The 23,876-nt window shown below is 52.5% G+C and overlaps 1 protein-coding gene and 1 long non-coding RNA gene across 4 annotated transcripts in view; one reads left to right on the forward strand and one right to left on the reverse strand.

Annotated features, from left to right (window-relative positions):
- Window positions 1-17,558, forward strand: part of RASSF7 (Ras association domain family member 7) — a 33,575-nt gene extending 16,017 nt beyond the window's left edge. The window contains exons 1-6 of one of the 2 annotated variants that reach the window (XM_033063540.1): window positions 382-461; window positions 12,754-12,907; window positions 13,083-13,987; window positions 14,968-15,136; window positions 15,775-15,885; window positions 16,564-17,558. In XM_033063540.1, coding sequence (XP_032919431.1) covers window positions 12,805-12,907; window positions 13,083-13,987; window positions 14,968-15,136; window positions 15,775-15,885; window positions 16,564-16,595 — 1,320 coding nt within the window. In that variant the 5' untranslated portion in view covers window positions 382-461; window positions 12,754-12,804 and the 3' untranslated portion in view covers window positions 16,596-17,558. Of the gene's footprint in view, window positions 1-381; window positions 462-12,753; window positions 12,908-13,082; window positions 13,988-14,967; window positions 15,137-15,774; window positions 15,886-16,563 lie in introns of those variants that run through there. The other variant, XM_033063541.1, reaches the window with a different exon arrangement.
- A 3,826-nt stretch (window positions 17,559-21,384) lies between these two features.
- Window positions 21,385-23,662, reverse strand: LOC116998127. Of its 2 annotated transcripts, XR_004418315.2 has the most exons (3): window positions 23,639-23,662; window positions 23,032-23,439; window positions 21,385-21,722 (listed from the first exon to the last, which is right to left on the reverse strand). It is a non-coding gene; the product is annotated as an uncharacterized LOC116998127 (long non-coding RNA). The 2 variants fall into 2 exon arrangements; XR_004418316.2 differs by having other exon boundaries at window positions 21,385-23,439.
- Between the last annotated feature and the right edge of the window lie 214 nt (window positions 23,663-23,876).

The raw sequence follows: 23,876 nt of genomic DNA on the forward strand, positions 1-23,876 counted from the left end.
TATTTCTATTGGAGAGTTTAAGACTTTAGGGGAAAAAGGTAGAATTTGTGTGTTCTTAAAAAAACAACCAAACAGGAGAATTTAAGACTTTATTTTAAAAGGAGAATTTTAATTTATTACTTTTTTAGAGGTTTTATGACTTTTTTAAAAGAGAAGAATTTAAGGTCGTTGGGGGAAGGTTTTAAAAGAAGAATTTAAGGGGGTTTTTTTAAGGAGAATTTCAGACTATTTTTTTAACAGCCGAGGTGATGCGGGGGAGTTTGGTGTGTGGGGCGGGGCTCACCTGGCGGGGGCGGCGCTCACCTGGCGGGGCGGGGCGCGGAGGGCGGGGCTGAGGCCGGCGCGGCTCCGCGCTGCGGAGCGCAGGGGAGCGGAGCGGAGCGGCGGTGCCGCCGCCCAGCAGAGGAGCCGGAGCTGGAGCCGGAGCCGCAGCCGCGCTGCCGTGGCCGGGCCGGCGGCAGGTGAGTGCGCACGGGAGCGGCGGGGCCGGGCCGGGCCTCCCGGGCAGCGGCTGCCGCTGCTCTGCAGCACCGGGCGCGGCCCTGCCCTGCCGCAGCCGGGCCGGTACCGCCGGGAGCGGCCCTGAGCAGGGGGCTGCGGCCGAGGCGGGGCCGCTGGCCCCGGGTGTCCGCGGAGAGAGCCGTCCCCGGGCAGCCTCGCCCGCCGGGCAGGGCCCACCGGGGCTGCAAAGTGGGGCAGGGGCGGCCAGCAGCTGGCTTGGGGCAGGGCGCCGCAGGAACCCCGGATCCCGCAGGGAGAGCCCGGGCTGGGCTGACTGGGAGCGGCGCTCGGCACTGGCGAGAGCCGGACCCTGCTGCCACCTGCCCGGGGCCGCCCCGGCCGTGTCCCGGTCGGTGGAGCAGCGGGTGGCTCTGCCTCCCACCTGCCCGAGGCACTCCGAGCAGCCCCGGCCAGCGCGGTGCACCCGGGCCCCGCCGGCAGGAGCGGCACCGCGGCCCCACCGGAGCTGCAAGCGCCGTCCCGAGCCCCCGGCCCAGGAGCCGAGCCCGCGTGGGGGTCTCGGCTGCCCGTGCCAGGAGCCTCCTCCCCTCGCATCCGTGCGGCTAAGCCGCCCGTCCTTTCTCCCTGCAGAGACGTCTCCGTCTCCCCGAGGAGAGGGGTTAAATTCCTCGATAAGAGCCAGGCTCCAGCCGCATACTTCTGATGCCTTCCGTGAACTCTGCCGGCAGGTTGGCAGGTTGTTTCGTAACTCCACTTGTGGCCTGCTGCGGGGAGGAGGGGCGGGGGGACGGGACACCAAACTCCTCTCCTGCTTTTTTTTCCCTGCCCTACAACAGCACTTTGTAATTGCAGGTTAAAAACCCAAACGTGGGTTCAAGGGTATTGTACGGAAGAAAAGGTCACAGCCGTGCAGCTCTCGCTCCGAGCGGCTGCCGCAGGCACAGCCCGTGGCGCTGCCCTTGGGATGGCAGATTTCAGGAGGAATTAGGCGGAAAAGGGTGAGAAATGGTCGAAAGAGGAGAGACGGGGGCTTTGGCTGCGGCTCGCCGTGAGCCGGGGCCGGCTGCCCGGGATGCCGGCGCTGAGGGCACCGTGCTCTGCCGGGACTTGCCAGGCGGGCACCGGCCCCGGGAGCGTGTGGGAGCACGAATGCCAGAGCTCCGCTGTCAGACGGTCGGGCCCTGGCGCCTGCCGGAACGGGCAGCGGTGCTGCACACACACCTGTCAGCTCACCTCGGGGGCAGCTCTGTGGGGAGCTGCGCTCCTCGTGAGGCAGCAATTGCAGCTTTTATGGAGAAGAGAGCAAACCGTGAGCACATGCAGTGGGTAGGAGTGGGAAGCGGTTTTCGAACGCGGCTTGTTTTCCTTATCAGGCAGTGCTGGTGGTGTCTACTCAGAAAGCGGCTGTGGGGAAGGGGGGATGTTCTTACCTTCTGTTGGTGCTGTTGGAATGCCAGGAATCCTCCCACATCCCAGTTATCTGCTAAGGGAGAGCCTGAGCACGGTGTCTGGACTGCCTCTCAGCATATCTCTGCTGGCTTCCCCATGCCCTCTTGAAAGAAATGGCATGGAAATCCAGAAGCTGCCACAAGTGCTCATGTCTTCCTGAAGCCTTTCTTCCACCATGTCGTACGAAGTTGCGAGGCCAGGGAGAGCTGCTTGCAGCACGTGTGGATGCTCAGCACTCACAGCATTGAGCACTGTGGTTCCCAGGATCCTGCACTATTTCCTAGCAAGGCCATGCCAGTTGCTCTAAAATATAAAAAACTCTTTGCAAATGAGTGTGAGAGGGAGATGGAAATTAGTTTTACCCAGGTCTTAAAGAGGCAGACCCGAGCAATAATCTGGCAGCATGTGTGTTGTCCATCTCCATAGTGGAGATGTGTCCTGTGGTTGCCTTCACTGTCACCAGGTGCTGCAGGGAAACATTGCTTGAGTGCATCTGCATGGTCCACACTGGTTCATCCCTTCCATGTTTTTCAGCATCTCTCTGTTCTCTCTTGTTCCTGTCATCTGTAGGAAAAACCTCCGATGGTGGCTCAGAATTGACCTACACGCATGTTCTGTTGTTTCTCCATGTGCTGGGGAGGGAATGCTTTGGGACCAATTCCAGACAAAGAGTTAATCCTTCCTGGCTAGGAGGCAGTGATGTGTGTGCCAAGGCTTCAGAGCAGAGTATTTTCTGGAGTCATGTGAGGTTGGGTGCTGTGGTGAACTAGGGAGAAATCCAGGTGCTGTTTGACAATGGGTTGCTCTGTGCCCAAGTTTAAATAAAGGCGTGAGGGACACTTTATGTGTCGGCTTTGCGTGTATGCGTTGTTTTCAAGGGCATCTTTTTAAAGGATGTTCTTCCATCTGTCCCAACTTGTCTATGCCCTTGTAAACCTGTGTATTCAAATTAAAGCTTAAGCATGGCTCCACTGAAGGTTTCTAACAGAATCCTGTTGTTGTGAAGGTTTGCTAATATTTTTATGTCCTTCCATTTTTCAGATGCCAAGTTCAGGAGCTCCTAAAAGCGGCTGATTATCTGGCTTTTTGTGGGCTGGAGTCAGCACTTTCTTGAGGGTTGGGGTGCTTCCAGCTGCCCCAGGCTAGTCATCTAGAATAACTTGTTGCTTTAAAAAGAAAAAAAAAAAGGGGATGGGGGGAGGGCACGGGGGAAAATAACCTGAAACCAAACCTGACATAACACTTCTCAACCAAACACATAGGTGGAAACTTCAGGACAATTGAGCCATGAAGGCTTCTTTTGCTGCTACTTCCTAACCCTGCTACAGCACACAGAACCTGCTGGAGCTCTTCAGCTCTGGAGCCTCGTGCTCAACCCTTCCTCTGTCCCCTCGGGTGCCTCCTGCATGACAGTGGAATGTCACAGTGCTCTCAACGGCCCTTTGGGGGTCCACAGCCTCCCATGGATGTGCTCCATGGTGTTAGACCCATTGTGCTCCTGAGCACAGCAGGGACTGCCTAGGACAGGAGACACCTAGAGCATCCTGCAGGAGAGTTGCTGTGTTGACAGGGAAGCCCAGTGAGTGGCAGCCTCCCCTTTGCTCCTTGTTATTCCTGCTAGCCCAGGTAAACCATTGGCACCTAGATGGTGTTGTGAAGCTGTCTGACAGGGAGAGCACTTGTAGGGTTCTTGCTGGTTTAATGATTCCTGCTGTGAACATGGCTTTCCCCAGGAAATGTGAGTGTGCAGCAGGGAGCTGGTGTCTGCCTCTGGATGCTTGCCTGAGGCAGCTGGTGGTGTGCAGCAGGTTGGATAAACAACACAGGCGTCTCTAGATAAGAATAAAGATGGATTGTGTTGGGGTTTTTTTGGAGGCTTTGTGGTTGCCAATTTTTATTTTCTTTTCCAAGTTCTGGCAATTTGTGGAGGTGTCAGCACTCCTTTCTGCTAAGAGCCAAACATGCTTGCACTGGGAATGCTGGGTGGACCTCTTTGCATGTTGTGATTGCTGCTGACTGGTTCCTGCAACACAAACACACACACACTCTTCTCTGAGGAACAGCTTAATTGTCAGAAAGCAGCTCGTGGTCTCCCTGGGCTCTTGACCAGTATGCCCAGGTCTTTGCTTGATGGTTTGTGCCTGTAGAAAGTTAGGTGTTTCCCAGGCTTGCTCTGAGGTCATCTCTCCTTCCTCTTCCTCTGATTCCTCTGGGATGGGACTTTCTCAGGGCATCTTGTCAAGTCCTTGGGGGTCCCATCCCAAAGGAGTGGTTCTGCCAGGCTTTCCCAGGGCACAAGGTTGTACCACATCATATGTGATCCAAGGTACTCCCACTTGTCCACCATCAGTGGGGAAAAAAAGCTGTGTCTGAATAGGTGTTTATGCATATATTCCTATAGCTGAGTGGTTTTGTTGTTTTTTTTTTTAAATTTCCTTTTCTATTGCCCTTTCTAGTCTTTAAAAAAATCTTACAAACTCTCATTCTGGAAGAGAAGTGTCATTGGGACCCAGGAGTGGAAGTACAAGAAACATGACTTTGAATCTTTGAGATGCTGCACACTAAGGACTAGCTGTCCCTCAAAACTCAAGTGTTGGAGTGCCTTAATGCAGTTTGAGGATTGCCTAGGTTGAGATATTGGATTTGGTATTTTCCTCTTTGAATTCATTTGGCTTTTTTCATGACCTGCTGGGAGTACAAAGAAGTTGGGTGAGGAATTTTGGATGTAGGTATTTCCCCAGAGTGACCCCATGTGGGCATTAGCTGCATGAGGATTAAGCACCTAAATGCTCCAGAGGAAACAATGTATTTTTATTAGTCTCCCACTCGGTGCAGGCAGGAGTGCTGGCCCAGTCCCCAGCACAAGTTCCTATCCCATTCTGGTCCTTCAGGTGTTAGGTAAGCACTTACCTTCAGGACCTATGTATGGAGCAGGAGATGGAGCCCTTTGCTGGCATTAAAACCCCTTTGGCCAAAAGTCCAGCCAGGCAGTTTGGGGGATTAGAGCCGGTTGTGCAGCCCTGATTTCCATCACTTGTAGACCTATGATTTGTAGCCCTGGGTGGATGTCCCAGATGCACCTGCCTCTCCAGAGATATGCTGTGATTTTACTGCTTTAAAGAGCTTATTGTCTCTGGGTGAGTTCAGGCAGTGATTGATAATACCTCCACCTAATTAGTCATGTGCCAGGTACTGTGAAAGCAGAGACTTCTAAAATACCCAAGGGTCTTATCAAAGGCTTCAACCAGGATTCATTCTGAGTCTCTTGTTTATTTGTCTTTGTGTCTGAGCATGTGAGAAAAAGGAGCCTGTCAGCTCTCTGCAGAGGGTCATTAAAATCCTTTTTAATCCTAAAAGTTATAAATAAATATCCATGGCAGCATGCACCTGCATGTTCATCTGTGCATCCTCTCCTCTGGACACTCAGCAGTGTGTCCTTGACAGGTGGCTGCTTTCTGAAGCAGGGTAGGAAACTGCAAGTTATTCTGAAAATGGAGAATAAAATCTGAAAGGTTTATCCCTAGTTGTGCATTTGCTAATTTTATAATTACCCTCTCCTGTAGGAGGAGAATTGGAATGGAAAGAGGATTGCTGATGGCTGACACCAGCACTTCTAAAGGAGGCTGGAAGGCAGGTTGGATGGACAATATTTGTAGGTCATTCGGTGTTTTTTATGGTCCTACTTGCAGGACAGCTGCAGAGCCTGAATTTTCCTGTAATCCTATGGAGATGAAAATCTTGATTAATTTGGCAGGAGACAGGGAGAGTGTGTGTCTCCACTTGCATTATAGGTGGTCAAGGCTCATCTCATCCTTTGGTCTCGACTGGGAATCTCAGGGAAGCTGCGCTTTGAGAGTCCTTTCTGGCTCTTCTGGAGGCATTGGGAGAGAGACCTCATTGCTGGGTTTTCCCCAATTTGGTCTCAGCCTTGAAGGTGGGGGGGAATGGAAGTTGTCTTCTTTGGCTGGGAAGGAATATTTCCAAGGGTTGAGCAGGCTCTTGGCCCTCAAGATTCTTCTTGTGTTCTGCATGGTGAGAACTACAAGCTGTGTTCTGGGTTGGGAAATGGACAGTGTGTAATAACAGGGGAATGTTCACAAATGGCGCCGTGCTTTCACTGACAACTGACTACTGTGGAAGATGAACACAGCAGGGACTCTGGACCTGCTGGCATATGTGTACCATGGTTGTGTTTGTGTGGATGTTCTGGCAAATACCCCTCAGAGCTTGTCTTTTAGGAGCTGGATTGTGAGACATCCCCTAAAGATGATGAGCCTGATCTAGATGAGCCTAGCGTCCCAAGATTAGCTAGATCCAGTCTTCCCCCTGTACTGGGGGCAAAGCTAGGTCCATCCTGGGCATAGCATCAGGGTGCACTCAATTGCACAAGAAAACAAAAAGCATGGCAGTGCAAAAGACTTTTCTCTTTCCCCTCTAATCTACACACTCTTGCTAGTTTTCCTTCTCCCTCTTGGGAAGAATCTACAGATTTACTTCCAGCTCCTTTCATGAAGTCACTCTTCACATGTGGGACTGAGGGTGATAGTAATGGTTACAGGAATAGCAGGTGCTGCTGATGGTTCCTTTGCAAACCTCGGTGTTTAGGGCAGACTTTCCCAGCCAGCCCTGCCAGCTCTTCCCCCATGGACAGTAGCCATTAGTGCTGCAAGGGAGAAACACGATGCGTGGAGGTGCGAAAGATGATCCTTCCGCTCCCAGGCTGAAACGCTGTAATGTGAGCGTGTGCAGTAGGTGGAGGGCTGTTTTTGCTGCTTTTAATTTATAATGAGCTTTTGGTTGGTGGCTCATCTGTAGGGTGGACTGACTAGTAATCATCCCTAAAATGTCACTGGCTGTGATTCTTGATGTTTTCATATGACTCTCTCAATGTTGACCTGCTATGGCCACAAATCTTAATCCTGTCTAAGAGGGAGAAACTGTTTCCCAGCTTCTTCAGAGTGCTGTTTCTGTGTGGGTCTGATGCTGTAGCAGACCCAAAAGCTTGGGTTCAAACCCAGAAATCCTGGCAGGTGAGGGTGGCATGGAGTGAGTGAGTCTCTGACACCAGTCATGATATGAGCCTCCCTCCCCTAAATCCCTGCCAAAGGCCATCACCTTGAGGACCGTCCCCATTCTGCATCACAGCCCTGGGCAGGATTTGTCCCTGACTCTTGCTGCCCTGCTCAACGTTGGCCAACCTCCCCAGGCATGTTAGCATGGGTCTGTAATTTTTGGAGGAAGTGGAGCAGAAAATCTCTAAGCCTCTGTTTTTCTCTTAAGGGGGGTTGCTGGTGTGGTGCTTATGGCTCTCCAGAAATCTGTCTCTGTGGGCAGTTCCTGCAAGATTGCAAGATCCTTGTGTGGGACACATCCCCCCTTCAATTGCCAGAGGATTTTGGTGGTGGTCTGTGATTTCTGGCTCAAGTCATGCTTTAGCTCTCAGGCATGCAAATGCCACAAGACATAGTTCTCCTTTGATCTCCTTTAGTGCAAAAAGCCCTTGAAACACGGATGTAACTTTTGCTGATGCCAAGTGTGCATTATGCACTGTAGGATGCCCCCAGAAGAAGCTGCTTGCTATTGAAAGGCAGCAGATCCTTGGGGAGTGTGTGAGATCCACACATCTCTGGTAGAAGTGCACCTTCAGGTTAAATTACTGATTTTGGTAATTTGCCAATTTTTAGAACTTTTCGTCAGGCATAAAATGTCCAATTAGGGAGCTGGATGGGGGATGATGGGTGAACTGAGGATATGGTGCTATTATGACCACCCCTAACTAAGCTGCTTGGGTGTGAATTAGAGCCCCATGCCAGCTGCTTCCTTGCTCCTGGGTACTTGTGGCTCTTGCGTAAGAGCTGGTGGCTTCCTTAGGCCTGGGGGGTGAGAAGCACTTGCACACCCTCCCTGTGCTGTGACCACTCTGGTAGGACTCGTTTGTCACCTCTTGAGCTTGTTTTACCCCGTCAACTCTTTGTGCTGGGATGAAGTAACCCATTTGCTGCTCCAGTTTGGAGCTCTGTGCGAGTGTCCCACCCTGATGGCCCCTGCACTGAAGGACAGGACACTGCTGTCTTTGGTAGGTGACCTCTTGCCTGCCTTGCACCAGGCCAGGGGATGTGTTCCTTCAGGATCCTCAGGACAAGCTGGAATGGTGGAAAGTTCATGCACCAAGTGGCTGGGGCTTCGCCTGGTGCTGTGGCAGTGACCATGGGTGGTTGCCAGACTCTGCTGCACAAACAGCTTGTTCAGAGATGTGGATGGTGATCTCTGCCCAGCAAGGGAACTGCCGACCTGGGATGTGCCACAGCATCAAACCTTGCCATAGCTGATCAGTGTCAGCATTGGACCAGCCAGTGGTCAGCCCTGACCACGGCATTGCCTTCTGTCCTGGGATGGACATGGCATGGAACACCCAGCAGAACTGCTCAGTCCCTGTAACAGCTCAGCCAAGGGCAGGTGGTGTCACTCCAAAAGGGATCCCAAAGGCAGGAGGACACAGTTTGTGGCCTAGAGGAAAACCTGGACTGTGTCCCATCCCCTCCAGCCTGCTGCAGGTGTTGTCAGGAGCCCTCAGTTATTTATGGATCTTGTCTGTTGGTCACCAGAGTAATAGGGAGGCTTCTGCCCCACCAGAGGTTTCAGCAGGTGGGCAAGTACCATCTCTCCCCTTTGGTGCAGGAGCTGGACCTGCTGCTAGGAGCAGAGAGAGCCTTGAGGAAGTATGAAATAGCTGCTGGATGTGTCACAGCAGCAGTCGATCCAGGGCAGTGAGTCACAGCCAGCCTGCCAGCGCCCCAGCACGGAGGATGGCAGCACAGGGCCACCCCTCCCTCCCCACTTGCTGCTTACTCATATGTTGAGTTGGGGTTTTTTATTGGTGTGTCTGGCTGGGATGAGCATCCCCCTGGCACTGGGTGGGAGAGGAGCCAGAGGGTCAGGTTCAAAGTGGAAATACAACAACTGAGAGTACCCCAGCATTTTCCTGGACTGCATCCAAAGGGTTGCAGGGCTGCTGGGTCCCTATGGACACCTTGGTCCTTCAGGGATGGCAGGCTCATCACAGCCTGCTTTCAAGTACTAATGCAGTTGATTAGCTGTGAGTCTTTACGACCCTACCCTCAGCCCAAACCCTGACACGAAATGCTGGTCTCTTGGATTCTTTTCACTTTGAATTAGGCTTTCTTGGAAGCCTTCCCTGTGGTGCTGCTCTCCTGCCACCTGGCCCTGTACCCAGCTCCCTGCCAGGGGGTGGACATAGGGAGGGAGGTGAGTGAACCTGCAAAAATGGGTGAAACCTTTGTGCTGGCAGGTTGCCCATCTCCAAACCTTTGTGCTGGCCTCAGATGGTTCTTTATAGGAGCTGTGGTAGAGATGTTTGGAGTGCTTTGGTATTTGAGTTGCAGCAGGCCTTGCTGATGGGTGCAAAATGCATGGGTTTTTTCTGGAAAATTTTTTTAATTATTCTTCTTGTGTGTGGTAAAATATAGTGGAAAGACTCTTTCCAAGTGCTTGCAGTCCTTGGCTGGAAGTTGCTGTCTCAGCTTCTGAGAGACCCCATAGGAGACATGGCAGGTGGCCCTACAAATGAGGAGTGGTCCTCACTTCGGTGAGGAGGGTTACTGGCCAATTTTCTATTATTTCAGGTCCGGGGGAGGTCACCAAACCCTTGTGAGTCCCAGCAGCCATCAGGATGTCAGTTTGCAGGAGCAAGATGCAGAAATAGCACGTGCAGAAATACTCCTTCATCTCCACTTCCTTTAGCCTGACACTTTCAGGGAGGCTGGGAGACAGCAGCACCAGGGATCAAAATAAAGCTACAAGATCTGAGATTTTTAATTTAAAAAAATATTTTTAGTGTCAGCATTTGAAATTCTGACTTCCAGTCAGGAAATCTGTTGAAGTAATGGTATGAATCATCACTACTCTCAATTTTAGGGAAAGGGAACAGAAAATTAGTCATTCTGTTAATCCGCTTCCAATAAAAAATATTTAGAAATCCATAGTGGGAAGGGGTAAGAATGAGTGGCCTTTGGGAGCAGCCATCATGTGTCCTGGCACCCACAGCTACCTGCTGGCTTCCCTCGTGCTGTTTTTGGGGAAGGGGCAGGGCCTGGCAGCTGCCCGCACTTCTGGTTCATGATCAAAGCAACCTCCTGGGGCAAATACAAATAGAGGCAGCTGGAAACCTGCCTTCTGCTGAGGAGCTACTCTTCCCCAAGAAAAGTAATTCTTGCCAAAAAAAAGTGCTCATTATTTCTCGTACCTGGTGGTGTAATGAAGGCACCCACTATTAATGCAGGGGGTCAGCAGAGAAACTCATTAGGAGGAGGGTCTAATTGCGAGTGGAGCAATGAGACTGCTGTGGTTTTGAGTGATGGTAAAGAGCTGAGTGGGTTACAGCAAAGGTGATGCTTGGGGCAAGGTGAATGTGTTGAGGTTTATTGCCTAATGGGGTTTTGTGGTAGTGGGTTTTTCTGATTAGGCAGATGCTGTCATGGTGGAGTATTGGGGATGGGATGCTGAGTGCAGCCTGTGCTGTCCCTCCCAGGCAGGAACTGAGGGGTTTGGAGAGCACTGCAAGTCCCCTCAGATAAGATGAGCATTCATTCTGTCAGCTCCCTTGTGAATTTGCCAAGAATTTGGGGGAAGAGGGGCAGCCAGGTTGGTTTTGAGTGGAAGCTGATCCTCCTCAGAAGGCAGGGGGAGGGCAGGCAGAGAAGAGAGCAGTCCCCAGCCCTCTCCAAGGGGATAGATAACATCCTGTATCTGGCAGCAAGCTGGAGACAACTCCCCAAACCCTCAGAGATTACAGCAAGGACCCCCCTGTGCTTAAAAGGTTTTAAGGAAGCAAAAAAATCTATTGGATTTTGGGATGCTGGAGAATGTGATGGGGATTACGCCCTGGCTGCTTTTTTCCCATTCTCTTACACGAGGAGCAAGGCTGGCTGCCTCTCTCCCAGCTTTTTGGCAGCATGCTGGGCTGCTGGTAAATGATTGCCTGGAGGGCTGGCCAAGGCGGGGCCGGAGGTTGGTGCCTGGTTTGAACCCGGACAGGTGCCCGGGACCCGTGTGCCGGCAGCCATCCTGCTCCCACAGCACTCGGCAGCCACTGGATTTTGCCAGCAAGGTGAGACTGCTTGGTGTGACAAGCTGGGTTATTTTTCTTGTTTATTCTTAAGCTCCTGGCCCCCTTACTGGGTGGTGGCACAAGAAGCCGGATTTGAGACTAGCTTGATCCCTGGCCAGGGAAGAGGGGGGGCATAGGGAGAGCGCTGTGGGGTGTGTTGCACTCAAGTTTTGGTGCTAGGGTGCTGCTGAGGGGGAGGTTTGGGGGTAGTGAACAACGATGGTTTCAGGGTGATTTGGGTGGTGCCGCAGTGGCACTTGGACTTTGCTCCATGCCGGGGGACAGTGGCAGCCTTGAATACACAGGATTGAGGAGCGGTGCCAAAACACAGCTTTAAATTTATATCTCGCAAGTTTTAGTGGTTTTAGTGGTTTGGGGCTTACGGAGAGGTGGGCTGAACCCGAGGTGTCCTTCAGCCCCACGGTTTTCCCCGGTCGCTCAGCCAAGGCAAACATGAGCTCAGCGCTGAGGTATTTGTGACGGCTGCTCTGTGCCCGTGTTTTGGAGGTGGCACCAGCAGGACCCAGCACCTGCGCAGAATGTCCTCTCCAAGCCATGTCTTCCCTGGTTCCTCCTTGCCTCTCTCACCCCATGATTAAACTTCCTCATCACCAGAGACACGACCCTTCAAGCTCTCCCTTTGATTACTCAAGTAGGCAACAAAAAATAATGAAGAAGTGGAGTTTAACCTAAGGTCAATCTTTCTCATAGCCTGGCTGCTAACATGGGACAGCTGGAGCAGAGGGAGGGGCTGCCAGCAGCCAGGTGAGGCTGGGAAAGCAGTTTGTGACCCCCTGGATGGAGGGCCTGAAAATTTCACCTGTATTACTCCATCCAGGGCTTTCAGACAAGACTGACACTGTCGAAGCCAGTGTTACAGCAGGGAAAATAGATACATCTTTGCACAGTGTTTGAAAACACTGTAAGATCAAATATTTGAGTTCTTTATAGCTTGTGCTTAATTTTTTAAAATTTATGACTATTGCAGTTGTTGAGCTGCTGGAAGAGACAGGAGTTGGGTGTGCTCAGGCTAACAGGTGTTGTTTTAAGGTAGTAGTACCCACTGGATGGGAGTTGAGCTGGCCCTCGGTGTTAGTCAGAGCCTGGGCTTTGTCTTGGGTGTTTATGCCTGGCTATCACTCCCAAACCCTACCTTTGGTCATGCTTTTGTTCAAAAAGAGGCTTTATTTTAATTTCTTAATCCCTCTCTGATAAATTGAGATGGATGTAAATATGAAAAGATTAAAATGTGCATAATCTGCACCTTTCCTCTATATCACTGCAAAAGTGGGCAGCCAGCAGTTCATCTGCCTTTTCCAATGTTGTTTAGAAAATCCCTCACCGCCATTCTGTCAGATTTTCAGAGAAATTGCAGTGGAAGTCCAGCAAACCCATTAAAAGTCTGTGCTTGCAACAGAAATAACCTGAACATCTTTTGGGCACCACACAGACACACAAACCCCATCATTTCCCACCACAGGAAGATTTAGACCCACTGTCCAGACATGAGGAGAAAAAAAATATTTTCTTTGCAGATTATTATCAGCATTTAATAACATCAGCAAAAATGCAATCTGTGCACAGGGTGGCAGCGAACCACTTCTTGGTCTGGGATTCACCCCATGGGATGATGACTTAATGACACTGCTTTTAAAGCCTCTTGTATTCCCTGTTAGTGGCTTGGGATGGAAACCTGGTTTCTCTTCTCCCCACAGGCAGCCTGTCCTGCAATGACCCAGAGCACCTGAGCCCCGGCAGCCGTGGGGATGGAGCTGAAGGTCTGGGTGGATGGGATCCAGAGGGTCGTGTGTGGAGTCTCGGAGCAAACCACCTGCCAAGAAGTGGTCATCGCCCTAGCACGGGCCATTGGTGAGCCATCTCCATCTGCTGGGGGGATGCCTCATCTGCAGGCTCTTCCTGGGAAGAGGAGTCCTTGGGTGGGTGGAGGTGGGGGTGCCACCAGCACTGCCTGTGGGGCAGCAGCCCCAGCACACCCCTGCTGGCCTCTGCTTTCCCAACCTGACGTGCTCACCTCCCCTGGCAGGTCAGACGGGCCGCTATGTGCTGGTGCAGAAGCTGCGGGAGAAGGAGCGGCAGCTGCTGCCGCTGGAGTGTCCCCTGGAGTCGCTGGCCAAGTGTGGGCAGTATGCCAACGACGTGCAGTTCATCCTGCGGCGCACGGGCCCCAGCATGGCCGAGCGGCCCTCCTCGGAGGGCGCTCCCCAGGTTCCCGAGAGGACGTTCATCCGGGCCAGCTTGCCCATCAAGCCCAGGCTCACCGGCATAGATGGACCCCGTTCCAGGGAGCCGAAAAAAGCCATGACCTTCAACTTGGGTCCTACAGGCTCCGGCGACCTGTTCACCGTGGGCCGATGGAGGCACCAAACTCGGGATGGGCTAGACTTGGAGGGTGGTGGTGTTGTCCAACCCTCCAAGGAGGAGCTTTTTAGGAGAGTGCTGCAGCAGCAGGAGCAGCTGCATTCCTTGGAGGCCCATGGGGACACCCTAGAAATGGACCTACGGCTCTGGGAGCGCAGCCGGCTTGCCGGCCAGGAGAATGAGATCCTCTATCTGGAGCAACTGGTGCGGAGGAATGAGACGGAGCTGGGTGAGGAGGAGTTTTGGCAGAGTGAGCTCCGGCTGGAAAAGGAGTGCGAGCGGGAGCGGCAGGAGCGGGTTAGGAGTCTGCGGGCCAGCCTGGAGGAGTACACCCAGAGGATCTATGAGCTGAGTGTCCGGACTGAAGCCCTGCAGGAGGAGATCCAATGGGAGATGGCCGAGAGGGCCAAGAGGGGGAAGGAGATCTCTATGCCCAGCCCCATAGAACTGGAGGACATGGCCACCAAAATGAAAAGGGACCTGGAGGCCAAGGTCAAGCAAGGCACCCAACTGGAGAGCAACCTGGCCAGTGTGGAGAAGGCCCTGGAGGAAGCTGAAAAGAACCTGCAGGTAGATAGGACTGGGTTGAGACACCCCATGCGTAAGACCTTCAGGAGGGGGTGAGACCAGTTTTCCAGACACATTAGACCAGTGGGTTGAGTGGGGTTGGTTTCTCCACCTGCCCAGTGGACTTGAGGCTGGGTGCACAGCTCTCAGCAGCAGTGATCACTGGCAGAGGGACACCACCACGCTTGCCCCACTGGCACAGAGTCCCACACCCATTGCTCTCTGTGCAAGCTACATCTGGGCTAATGCTCCTCCTGACTGGTGCACTGGGAGTGCAGCATCACCCTGCTCCAGCACAGACAATGGTGCTGGAGCAAGTGGTCCACGTGTGGGGTTGATGGCATTGGCACAAGGGTTAATGTTGTCATGGATGAAGGAGTCACAAAGGGGATGGCGCAGGTCCCCATGGTGCCTGTGCACGAAGCCTTTTGACCATGCAGAGCTTGGGCTCATGGGTGTGGGGCTGTGCAGTGTGGAGAGGACAGCTCTGGGGATAAGCTGTGATGCCCCCCGCCCCAGCTTGCCTGTTGCAGCCTCCCAGCATCAGGGGTCGGGGAGCTGCGTGACCCCCGCCTTCCACCCACCGTGTCCTCTTTGGTGGAGCAAAACAAGGAAGCTTTTATCCAGCCAGGCCTTCCTCAGGCTGTCCATGCTTTCAGCATCTTTCCTTGAGCATCTAATTTGCATTTGGCATTTCCCAGCGGCAGCTGCCGTTTGATGGCTGCTCGCACCCTCTTGTGGAGATGCAGCAAAGCAGGGCTGCTCCCAAACTAACGCCTTCCTCATCCCCATTGCCTGGGCACCTCCTTCCTGCAGGCCCTCAGAGAGGGGCAGCTGAGCCACAGTACCCCTGAGGTCCGCTCTGCTGGCCCTGGCAGGGTGAGCCCCGGGGGGAGCAGCCCCAGGGGCTGATTGCCAGCTGGCTTGGGGAGTGGGGGAAACGTGTGGCTCACCCTGTCCCCTCCTCGGTGTGTGTTTTGCAGGCTCAGACGCAAGAGCTGGAGGAGTTAAATAAGGAGCTGAGGCAGTGTAATTTGCAGCAGTTTATTCAGCAGACGGGGGCCACGGTGACCGTCCTGCAGGCCAGGTCCGAGGAGGACGCCCAGCCGGAGCCGAGCCCGTGCGAGCTGCCAGCCTACCGGAGAAACGGAGGTCAGCATGCTGCCGCTGGCTCGGCCAGGGGGCTGCTCCGCGGGACCCCTGCCCGCTCCCTCCCTCCTTCTCCCAGGGGTCAGCCCCAAAGCTGACCAGCTCTCCCCCGAGCTTAGGCAGGTGGGGGTTTGTGTGCTGACATGGCAGTCGCTCGCCGCTGCAGGGGGTTTCAGAGATTTGTCATGCCTGGGGCTCCTTCTTCCTCCCCGTTGAAGCCTGAGGGGCTGCTTGTAGACATGTACAGGAGTTGGATTCTGCATTGCTGCTTTTGGAGCCGAGGTGGCTGCAGGGAACTTTCCTTTGCAGCCTTGCTCATGTCACCACAGCAGCTGCAGCAAAAGGCAGGTGGCTGAAGGCCAGCGTCAGTCCCTGGGGGCTGTGGGCTGGTGGGGACATGCTTTGGCCACAAATGACCTTTCATGTGTTTGGTGAGGGAAGGGTGGTGCCCAGGGCCTTGTCTGCATCCTCACAGGCATGAGAGGAGGTGGCGGGGGGTTCTCATGGAAAGGGACCTGGTCATTTCTCTGGAGCACCCGGAGCGGGTGACGTGACTGCCCTGCGGCACCACAGCGGCTGTGCCCAGCGAGCATGGGAGGCTTGAGCCCTGCCTGAGCCAGATGTTTTTCCCCATCCTGCAGGTTTTTCTCCCACCGCTGGTATCGACTTGCCTCCCCAGGTCAGCAGCAAGCAGCTCCTCGGCCATCCCAGGCCCCTGCCGGAGCCCCTGGTGTCCAGCCTGAACCCCGAGGGTGCGTATGTCCCAGCAGGAACCTGGGAGCATCAGCTGGTCTGCAGAGGATGGGTGGGAAGAGGGGAGAGGCTTTTGCTGCCCAAAATGGGCTGCAGAGAGCAAGCGTGTGCTGGTGGTGGGAGGCCAGAGCTATTTATAGATGCCATTAGGAAGCGCAAAGCTCACACTCCAGCAGCCTCTGCGCTGCTGCCAGGGGCTCACACGCTCTCTGCCCTGCCAGGATGGTTCTCATCCCTTCTCCTGTCACTCTGTATCCTGCAGGATTAAGACCTTGCTCAGGATAGGGAGAACTTGTCTCCTGTCTTTTACAGGAGCTAGTTTTGCTCCATCTCAGTGACCAGTTCATCACAAAACCCTTTCTACCTCCAGTGACTCTTTTGTCACCTTGCCTCTGTTTTTTGGGTGCAGCAAAAGAGAGCTGTGTTAGGCACACATACCTGCTGTGGAGATGCTGCCTCCATTCCACTCCCAGCCATGCCACCTTTGCCTCAGCAAAACCCTGCTGCCATCCTCCTCACAGCCTGATACACACACCCCCATCCTTCAGGACACTGCAGCAACTGCATTACTGGTCCAGGCTTTGTGCTCACATACCTCCTGTTTTCCACTCCCCTTCTTGCACGTGCTCACCCACCATGGTGGTATTGCTCAGGTGGTTTTCTCTCTTCTCTTGCAGTTCTATCAACCAGGCAGAGCATCTGGAGGTAGAAGGGCCCAGGCAGTGGAGGATCAATTGCCTTCAAACTGTAACTGTAAAAATAAACCTTATTATATATATATATATATATATATACATATATATTTTATATTTTTTTTTTACTGCTTTATATTGTGAATGGATGTGTATGGCCAGACAGAATATTTTTACAGACTATAAAGTAAAACTATAGACTGACGACACAAAGCAACCCTCATCCCCTGAGGATGAAAGAGACTCCCTTCTATTTTTTTTTTGAAGCAGTTTCTATATTGAACAGAAAACAGCAGTGCACCCATTCTGCATAGCCTCCTCAAAAGACCCATCGTGCATCTGGAGAAGTCCTTGTTCCTTTGACTAGGGGAGCGAAGCTGCAGTGGAGACCTGCGTGGAGGTTCACCTGGATGGAGCAAGTTAACAGATTTTACAGCACTCATCACAGCAAGTGGGGCCATAACAGCCTCTTCACTGGTGGCAGGGGAGGCCCAAAAGCACCTTTAAATTTCTGGCCCCTCTTATTTTATATGTATTATAAGAAATATGTAGGAGAAACCCACTTTTGATGGTGCCACAGACCATGCTTCAAGGAAGCACACAGCGGGAGCTTGTTTTTCTTAAATTCATTTAATCTTTTTAAAGTAAAAAATTGCAGAATGAGCCCTTCCCTGGTGGTGGTGTAAGTGGGAACAGGACCAAAATACTCTTGGTGACATTTCCCTAATATTTTTAATTTTTTTTTTTTAATTTGATGGCCAGTAGTTACCATTTTGTTCATCTGTCCTGGTGCAAAACCAAAGCGTGTTGGGGAGGGAATGAGTTTGTCTGGGAGATCCCTGAGCCTGTTTTCAGCGTGTTGTATGCGAAAAATGTGACTTGGGCACAGCGTTCACCGTAAAACCCCGCTTCCCCTGTGCGAATGTAAATCCTGTGCGCCGCAGATCCCGTTTTCAATAAATCTTTGGGAAAGGATTTGAGCAAAGCGAGTGTGAGTGTGCTGTTGTAGCCGGGTGAGCCGTCCCTGCCAGTGCCTGCTTTGATGCCTTACGGATGCATCCAAGCGGTTTGTGCACCAGCAGCTGCCTCTTCCATTTCCAAGCCATCTCCTTCTATTTGCTGAATTAAGGCTGTGAGTATTTTACAACGCCTGAATCTTATGCACACTGTGCTCTTTTCTTCTTTTTTTTTTTTTTTTTTTTTTCTAAATCGTGAAGTGCTTTAGAACCAGGGGATGCAGCTTGTCTCCGGTGAGATGTGACCATCTCTGGGATGAAACATGGCAACATTTTAATAATGCACAGCAGCAGCTCAGAGCATTTTAGGACAGGAGGCAGAGGGGGTGGCGCTCGGCTGCAGGCAGGAGCAGGTAAGGGGAAATTTCCCATTTGCCTCCATGCCCCTTTGTGCACCTGGATAACAGCAGCCAGAAATGTCAGCTCTTGCCAAAGCCCTGAGCTTCTGCTGGGCTCTGGTCCCTGGGGACATCTTTCCCTCTCAAAGCTGATTTTCAAGGTGCCACCACAGCCCAGCAGGCTGATCGAGTAATATTAAAGGATTCAAGTTTGTTTTGTTGGGAGGTCCGCTGGTACTGCTGTGTCTTAGGTTATGACTGGAGAGCTGCCACAGTGGGGAGATGGAGTTTCAAAGTTGCCTTTTTTGAACGGGGGATTTTGGGGTTTTTTGGGGTTTTTTGGGCAGGTTGTTTTTCAAGCTCCTCTTCACCCTCCTCCTTAAATCATGTGTCCCAAGGAAAATTAGTTTAAATTGTGTTTGTTTCATGCAGCTGCATTTAGTTTCTCCCCTGCTTGTTTGCTTTTGGGGCTTTGCGTGCTTTTTTTTACTCTTGCTTTTAAAGATTCTGCCTTACTAAGAAGTGTGTGATGGACATTGTAAAGAGCATTTCAGTGCTGCCTGGGGGAGGGAAAGCAGGTTTAGAAAACCTGCTTGCCTTGGACATGGCTGGATTTCAATGTGTTATGGGATATCCTCTGCATATCCCAAAAAACTCACTTCTGCAGGTTTAAAACTGCCTCTTTCATTTTTCCGGCTACGTTTGTAGCCTTGCCTTCTGCAAAATAAATGGGAATAAAGAGGAAAGGGTCATCACTTACGGTACTTCCAAATGGGGACAGAAAATTAATTTGAATGTCTGGGGATGTTTTTTTTTTTTTTTTCCCTTCTGTTACAATTATATATTATTTATTGGTTTTGCAGCTTCAGTTATAATCACACAGGCCAAACCAGCACCAGTATTTTCCTGGAGGCAGGTGTGGGAGGGTGTGGAAAATAAGGATTTAAAATATATCACAGCAGATTTGGCCCTTCCGCTGATGCCCCTTGGCTGGCATGTGGGATTTGGAACTGTTGCATGGGTGGGAGACAGAGTAGCTCTACTGAGCTGATAACCAAGCACGGGGTTAGCGAGAGTGCCATGACCAGGGGCTCTTTTCAGCTCCAGACTGTGGCTCTTCACAGATTTTCTTCACTTTGTGTCTTACAAGCCATCACCCAGCCGCTGCCTGGGCCAGCAGTGTTTCTCAAGGTAATAAATGACTTTGATTAACACCTCTGTCCCTGCTGTGGTGCACGGGAGGGAGGGTTGGTCATCAACCTCGTGTGTTACCTCGGGAGCTCCCCAGCAAGGGTGACCTATATTCCTGCGGGCTCGGGGGGCCACGCTGGCCGGGTCCCCGCCTGTTATTTAACGCAGCGAGGCTCAATACCCGCTCCCCCCGCCTCCCCGCTTTTATCTGCTCTAAAGTCTGTGTCAATAATACATTTCTGCCATTGAATATTTTATTGATGGTTTGACTTTTTTGCTGCTCGCAATTCCCATTTCAAGGCTGCGTGATTGTTCCTAATTAAAATTTTATGCCCTGGGACAAGCCTTCTTGCTACAGTGGAGATGATGCTGTCCTTTTCTAGGCCACTACAGAGTGGTAGGAAGGAATTACCATTACCCATTGTTAGGAGATTAAAACAAAGCAAATAAATTATTGTTTTCTCCATTAAAAAACAAACCAAAAGCCCTGCGTACGGCGCGTACTGGAGAGGGAACAACTGCCTCGCAGGCAAGGCAGGGATCCAAGCGTGCAGGGTGGCTCGAGGATGCTGTGCCTGGATGCGCAGGGACCCGTGTCCCCATGTCCCTCAGGCACTGGGGGCAGCTTCTTCCTTCCTTGGAGTGGGTGGGAATGGACTTCAGAGCTTCTCTCTCCTCAGGTGCTTCTCCTGGCTAGCTCCAGTGCCACCCAAAAATCACAAAGTGAAGGATATACCTGTTTTTCACTGGTAAGCGGCCCTTGTTGTTTGTTGGTGGTTTTTTTTTTAATAAATCTGCAGGTTCTGTCAGCACAAGGCACCATTCAGAAGAGTATTTCAGCCACCTCCAGCCTCCCTGGCACCCTTTTCCTGGCTGCACTTCCTGATATTTTTTTTAGGATTTTTTTAAAATATTACGTAAGAAAACTGGCCCCCAGCTCCTCGCCCCTCTATCCTGGACTGTCAGCTCCTCACCATCCTCATCAGGTGGTGGTCTGGGTGCCAGCACTGCCCCAGGCCAGTGCAGTTTCTTCAGGGCAACACTGCTGCAGACACTTGAACCATTCCCAAGTTGTAGTTATGTATTTGTGCGAGTTCCTGGGTGTTTGGGTTCGGATTTTTTTTCTCCCCCCTGAATTTCATCTAGAGTGGTAGAAGCATTTGTGCTGCCTCCCAGCCCCTGGATTTGGCAAGCAGCTTTTAAAGCACACACTTCAGCACCAGTTACATAAGAAAAGGTGTGAATGTCTGGAGGAGAAAATGCCTGTTGGTTTTGCTCCCAAGTAGTGTACAGATGCTGTGCTGCTTGCTCTTGGCTGCACAGCTTCTAGCAGCCTAGTTCATTGTAGATGAAGAAGAGCTGTTTGAACTGGTGTGTGTGTCCATGCAGGGAGCATTGTCTGCTTCCTGTGATGATTTTTCTTTCTCCATCTCAGAGAGCAGACTGACTGCATTCTACCTTGCCCTGGAAAAAAAAAAGTCATAAAGCACTAGAGGAGGCTGGGAAATTTTCTTGTTTATGGATGAGCAAGTTTCTCTCCCAATGGAACCTCCTGCCAGCAGATTTTTTTTTTAGGATGTATTATATAAGTCCCTGCTTGCATTTAACTAACTGACTTCCTCTTAAACAATTCATGTACTCCTTCTATTCCTCATAGGGCAGCTTGCTCCTTCAGTGAGGCTCACCTGACACTGGGACGTGTTATGCACAGAACACAACAGGCGCTTCTTAGCACAGTGCTTGAATGGTAAGGCCTGTTCCCTTCCCTCCATGAAGAGCTGAAACAAGAACAAAATCTTTGAGGAGCACAAAGAGTGCCTTCAGCTCAACAGGCCTGAAATTCAGCATCTTACCCTCCTGTAAGGCACTCCCCTGCCTCTCACCAAAAATCTCACAGTTCTGAGCAAAAGCACATGACTACTCTTCCAACCAAGCTAAGTACCATCTTACAAATCTGTTTATTAGCTACTGAAAAAACATGAAATCAGGGGACATTGCAGCCCTGGTGTATTTTCTCATTGCTCAGGAGCACCCTGCAGCTAGGCCAGGACAGAAGGGCTGATGTTGGGCTTTCTGCTTGAGGAACAAGCATGTCACACCCTTCTGCTCTCCTTTTCGAGCCACCTTCACTGGCCACAGAGGCAAAATAAGAGATGGGAAGAACCAGGCATGCAGTGCAATCAGACACATCACTGAGAAGGCACAGCTTTCCTCTTCATCTGGTCTGATGCCCTGGATTACAGTAATCAGGACTCAAACACTGGTTTTGCACATTTATTGGAGACTTGAGGTGACAGCACAGCAGGTATTTTTTGAATCATGCCAGAAGAATGTTAAAAACAGGAATTGAGCTGGATGCTCCCCCCATTTACTGGAGACACACACAAAAAGAGCAAAACCAAGAAAACTTCAACCCCTTCCCTTTGCTTACTGGAGCTGAACAGGATGGTTCCATTGGTAGCAGGAAGCCGGAAGCATTCATACCATAGTGTTGCTCATGGGAACTGGGACAGGTCTTGCCAGGCAACCTGCAGAGCTGCTTCTGCCAGCGGCATCTCCCAGGGGCAAGTCATCAGCCAGCACAGTCCCAAACGCAGAGCTGTGTATTCAAAGAGAAACAAAGCACCTTCATTTTCAGACACAGGTTTGTTACATGCATGGTCACCCATAAAATGGGGTGGCAGGGGACTGTGGCCTTCAGTTTCAGCTCCCAGACACGCTCGTACAAGGATGGATTTTGCACCAGGTTTCCCTCCCTCTCTCCCTTTCTCTGAGTGGCTACTCTGTGCTCCTGCCTGCTCGGGATCAGCAGTGGGAAGATGCTGTAGGTGCAGCTAGGGAAGAAAAAAGCAATCTGAGGCTGAGAACCCAACTCTGCCCCCCATGAAAAAAAAGGCCCATTTGGCTTCTGAACAAACATGAAAGCATCTTGGGTAAATTCAGTTGGTTTTTCCATCTTCCCAGGGTGTTTGAGCACTACGGAAACACACGGCACAGAGGGAGTTTTCCTAAGAGCAGATGTTTCTCTGGGGAGCCAGAGGCAGTAATGACAAGAGAATGAAGGAGAGATAGGGACAGGCAAAATTTCTCAGAGATACACTTTACCAACAAAGGACCTTGCTCTGCCTTTTGTGCAATTAACTATTTATTGACCAGAGCACTGGCAATCCCTTCATATCAACCCTTTACAACAGCCTAGGACTACATGAGAGCAGCCCCAGGAGCAGGGGAATAACTGAGCCCTTTCAGTGAATCCTAGCTGGTTATTAGGAACTTCAGCTGAAAATGAAGCTGTGCTGCTCTTCAGAAAATACACTTTTCAACTACCCAGCTTCTTCACCAGCCAAAAAATAACTTTGTAGGAGAAACCATCTGCTTTGTCACTTCCTCCGTTTTTGGTGACAGCCACCCTGGGTGGCTGAAAAAGTCCCTGCCTGGTTCGCCTTCCTGTTCCTCAGGGCCATGAAGTCAGAGTCCCCTACGTGACATCACAGCACATCAGACAAGGCAGCTCTGCAAATGCCCAGCCAGGGCCGGGGGGCCAATAGAGCCCTGGCACAAGAGGAAAAAACCAGTGAGCAAAGGTGAGGGGGGGGGATGGAAAAAAAAAGCAACAAAAAAGGAAAGTGAGGCTCGTTTCTGCTTTTCCTTTAACAGACTAGAGTCTCTCTTTAACTGTGACTCATCCAGGGCAATACTAGGCAGAGTTTCTTCTACTAACACACCCTTGGCAATAGCAGTTCAGTTAGTCACTGACCGGCTCTCAAGACGTCACCGGCCGGGATGATGCGTCTCTAACTTGGTACGGAGTCCGCTAGCACTTATTTACTTTGGAGAAGAGCAAGGGAGCAGAGACGGGGGCACGCCATCCCTCCTGAACAACTTTACCACCAACTATTGGCACCCACATGCCGACAAGGCCCGTTCCCTCCGTCTCCGCTGCCGCCGGACACACCGAGCCCCGCTGCAGGAATCTTCTGGCGCTCCCCGTGCAAGTGCGGCCGATGCTGGAGCGCTCCCGGCAGCGCATGGGGGGTCCGCAGGGCCGAGGACGGAGAAGCGCTGGAGGCAGGACAGTGCCGATGGATGGGGAGCAGACTCCTTGGCACGCCGGAGCCCCTCACCTGGCTGGCCCAGAGGGCAGGAGGGCGTCGAGGCTTCGAGACGTGGGTCCGGGGAAGCGAGGCGGCCGCACAGTGATGTCCGAGGAGCAGGTTAGCCGCTGTCACACGCACAGTGGAGTCGCCGAGAGCACAATGTGCGTTAGTCAGTGGCTCACCTGCTCCTGGAGGGTGACGGGGGACGGCGGGGCCCGCCTGCAGCACAGGAGACACCGGGCAGCGCGAAGGATGGGGTGCGGGAGGGGGGAGCCGCGCCGTGCCCGGGCTCCGCGGCGCGTGGGGCTGCAGCTCCGCGCTCCCACCCCCGGGACACGCTGGCCCGTGCGGCCCCGGGGCCGGCGGTGCCCCGCAGCTCCGGAACGGGGTCTCCCTCCCCGGCGCGGCCGCCGCTCACCTGCGCTCCCGCCGCCGCCGCCGCCGCCAACTTCTCGCTCTGCCCCGGCCCGGCCCACGCCGCGCGCCGCGGCCCCTCGCCCCGCCCCCCGCGCCGCTCCAGCCAATAGCGACGCCGCGCGCCCGCCCGCCGGCCCCGCCCCTGCGCCGCTCCAGCCAATGGCGGCCCCGCCACCGCCCGCCGACGGCCGCGGCGGGGCGGGGCCGGGCGAGCAGGCGCCCCCCCGCCCCCCCGGCGG

Source organism: Catharus ustulatus, chromosome 6 (assembly GCF_009819885.2).
Source record: "Catharus ustulatus isolate bCatUst1 chromosome 6, bCatUst1.pri.v2, whole genome shotgun sequence".
Taxonomy (NCBI): Eukaryota; Metazoa; Chordata; class Aves; order Passeriformes; family Turdidae; genus Catharus; species Catharus ustulatus.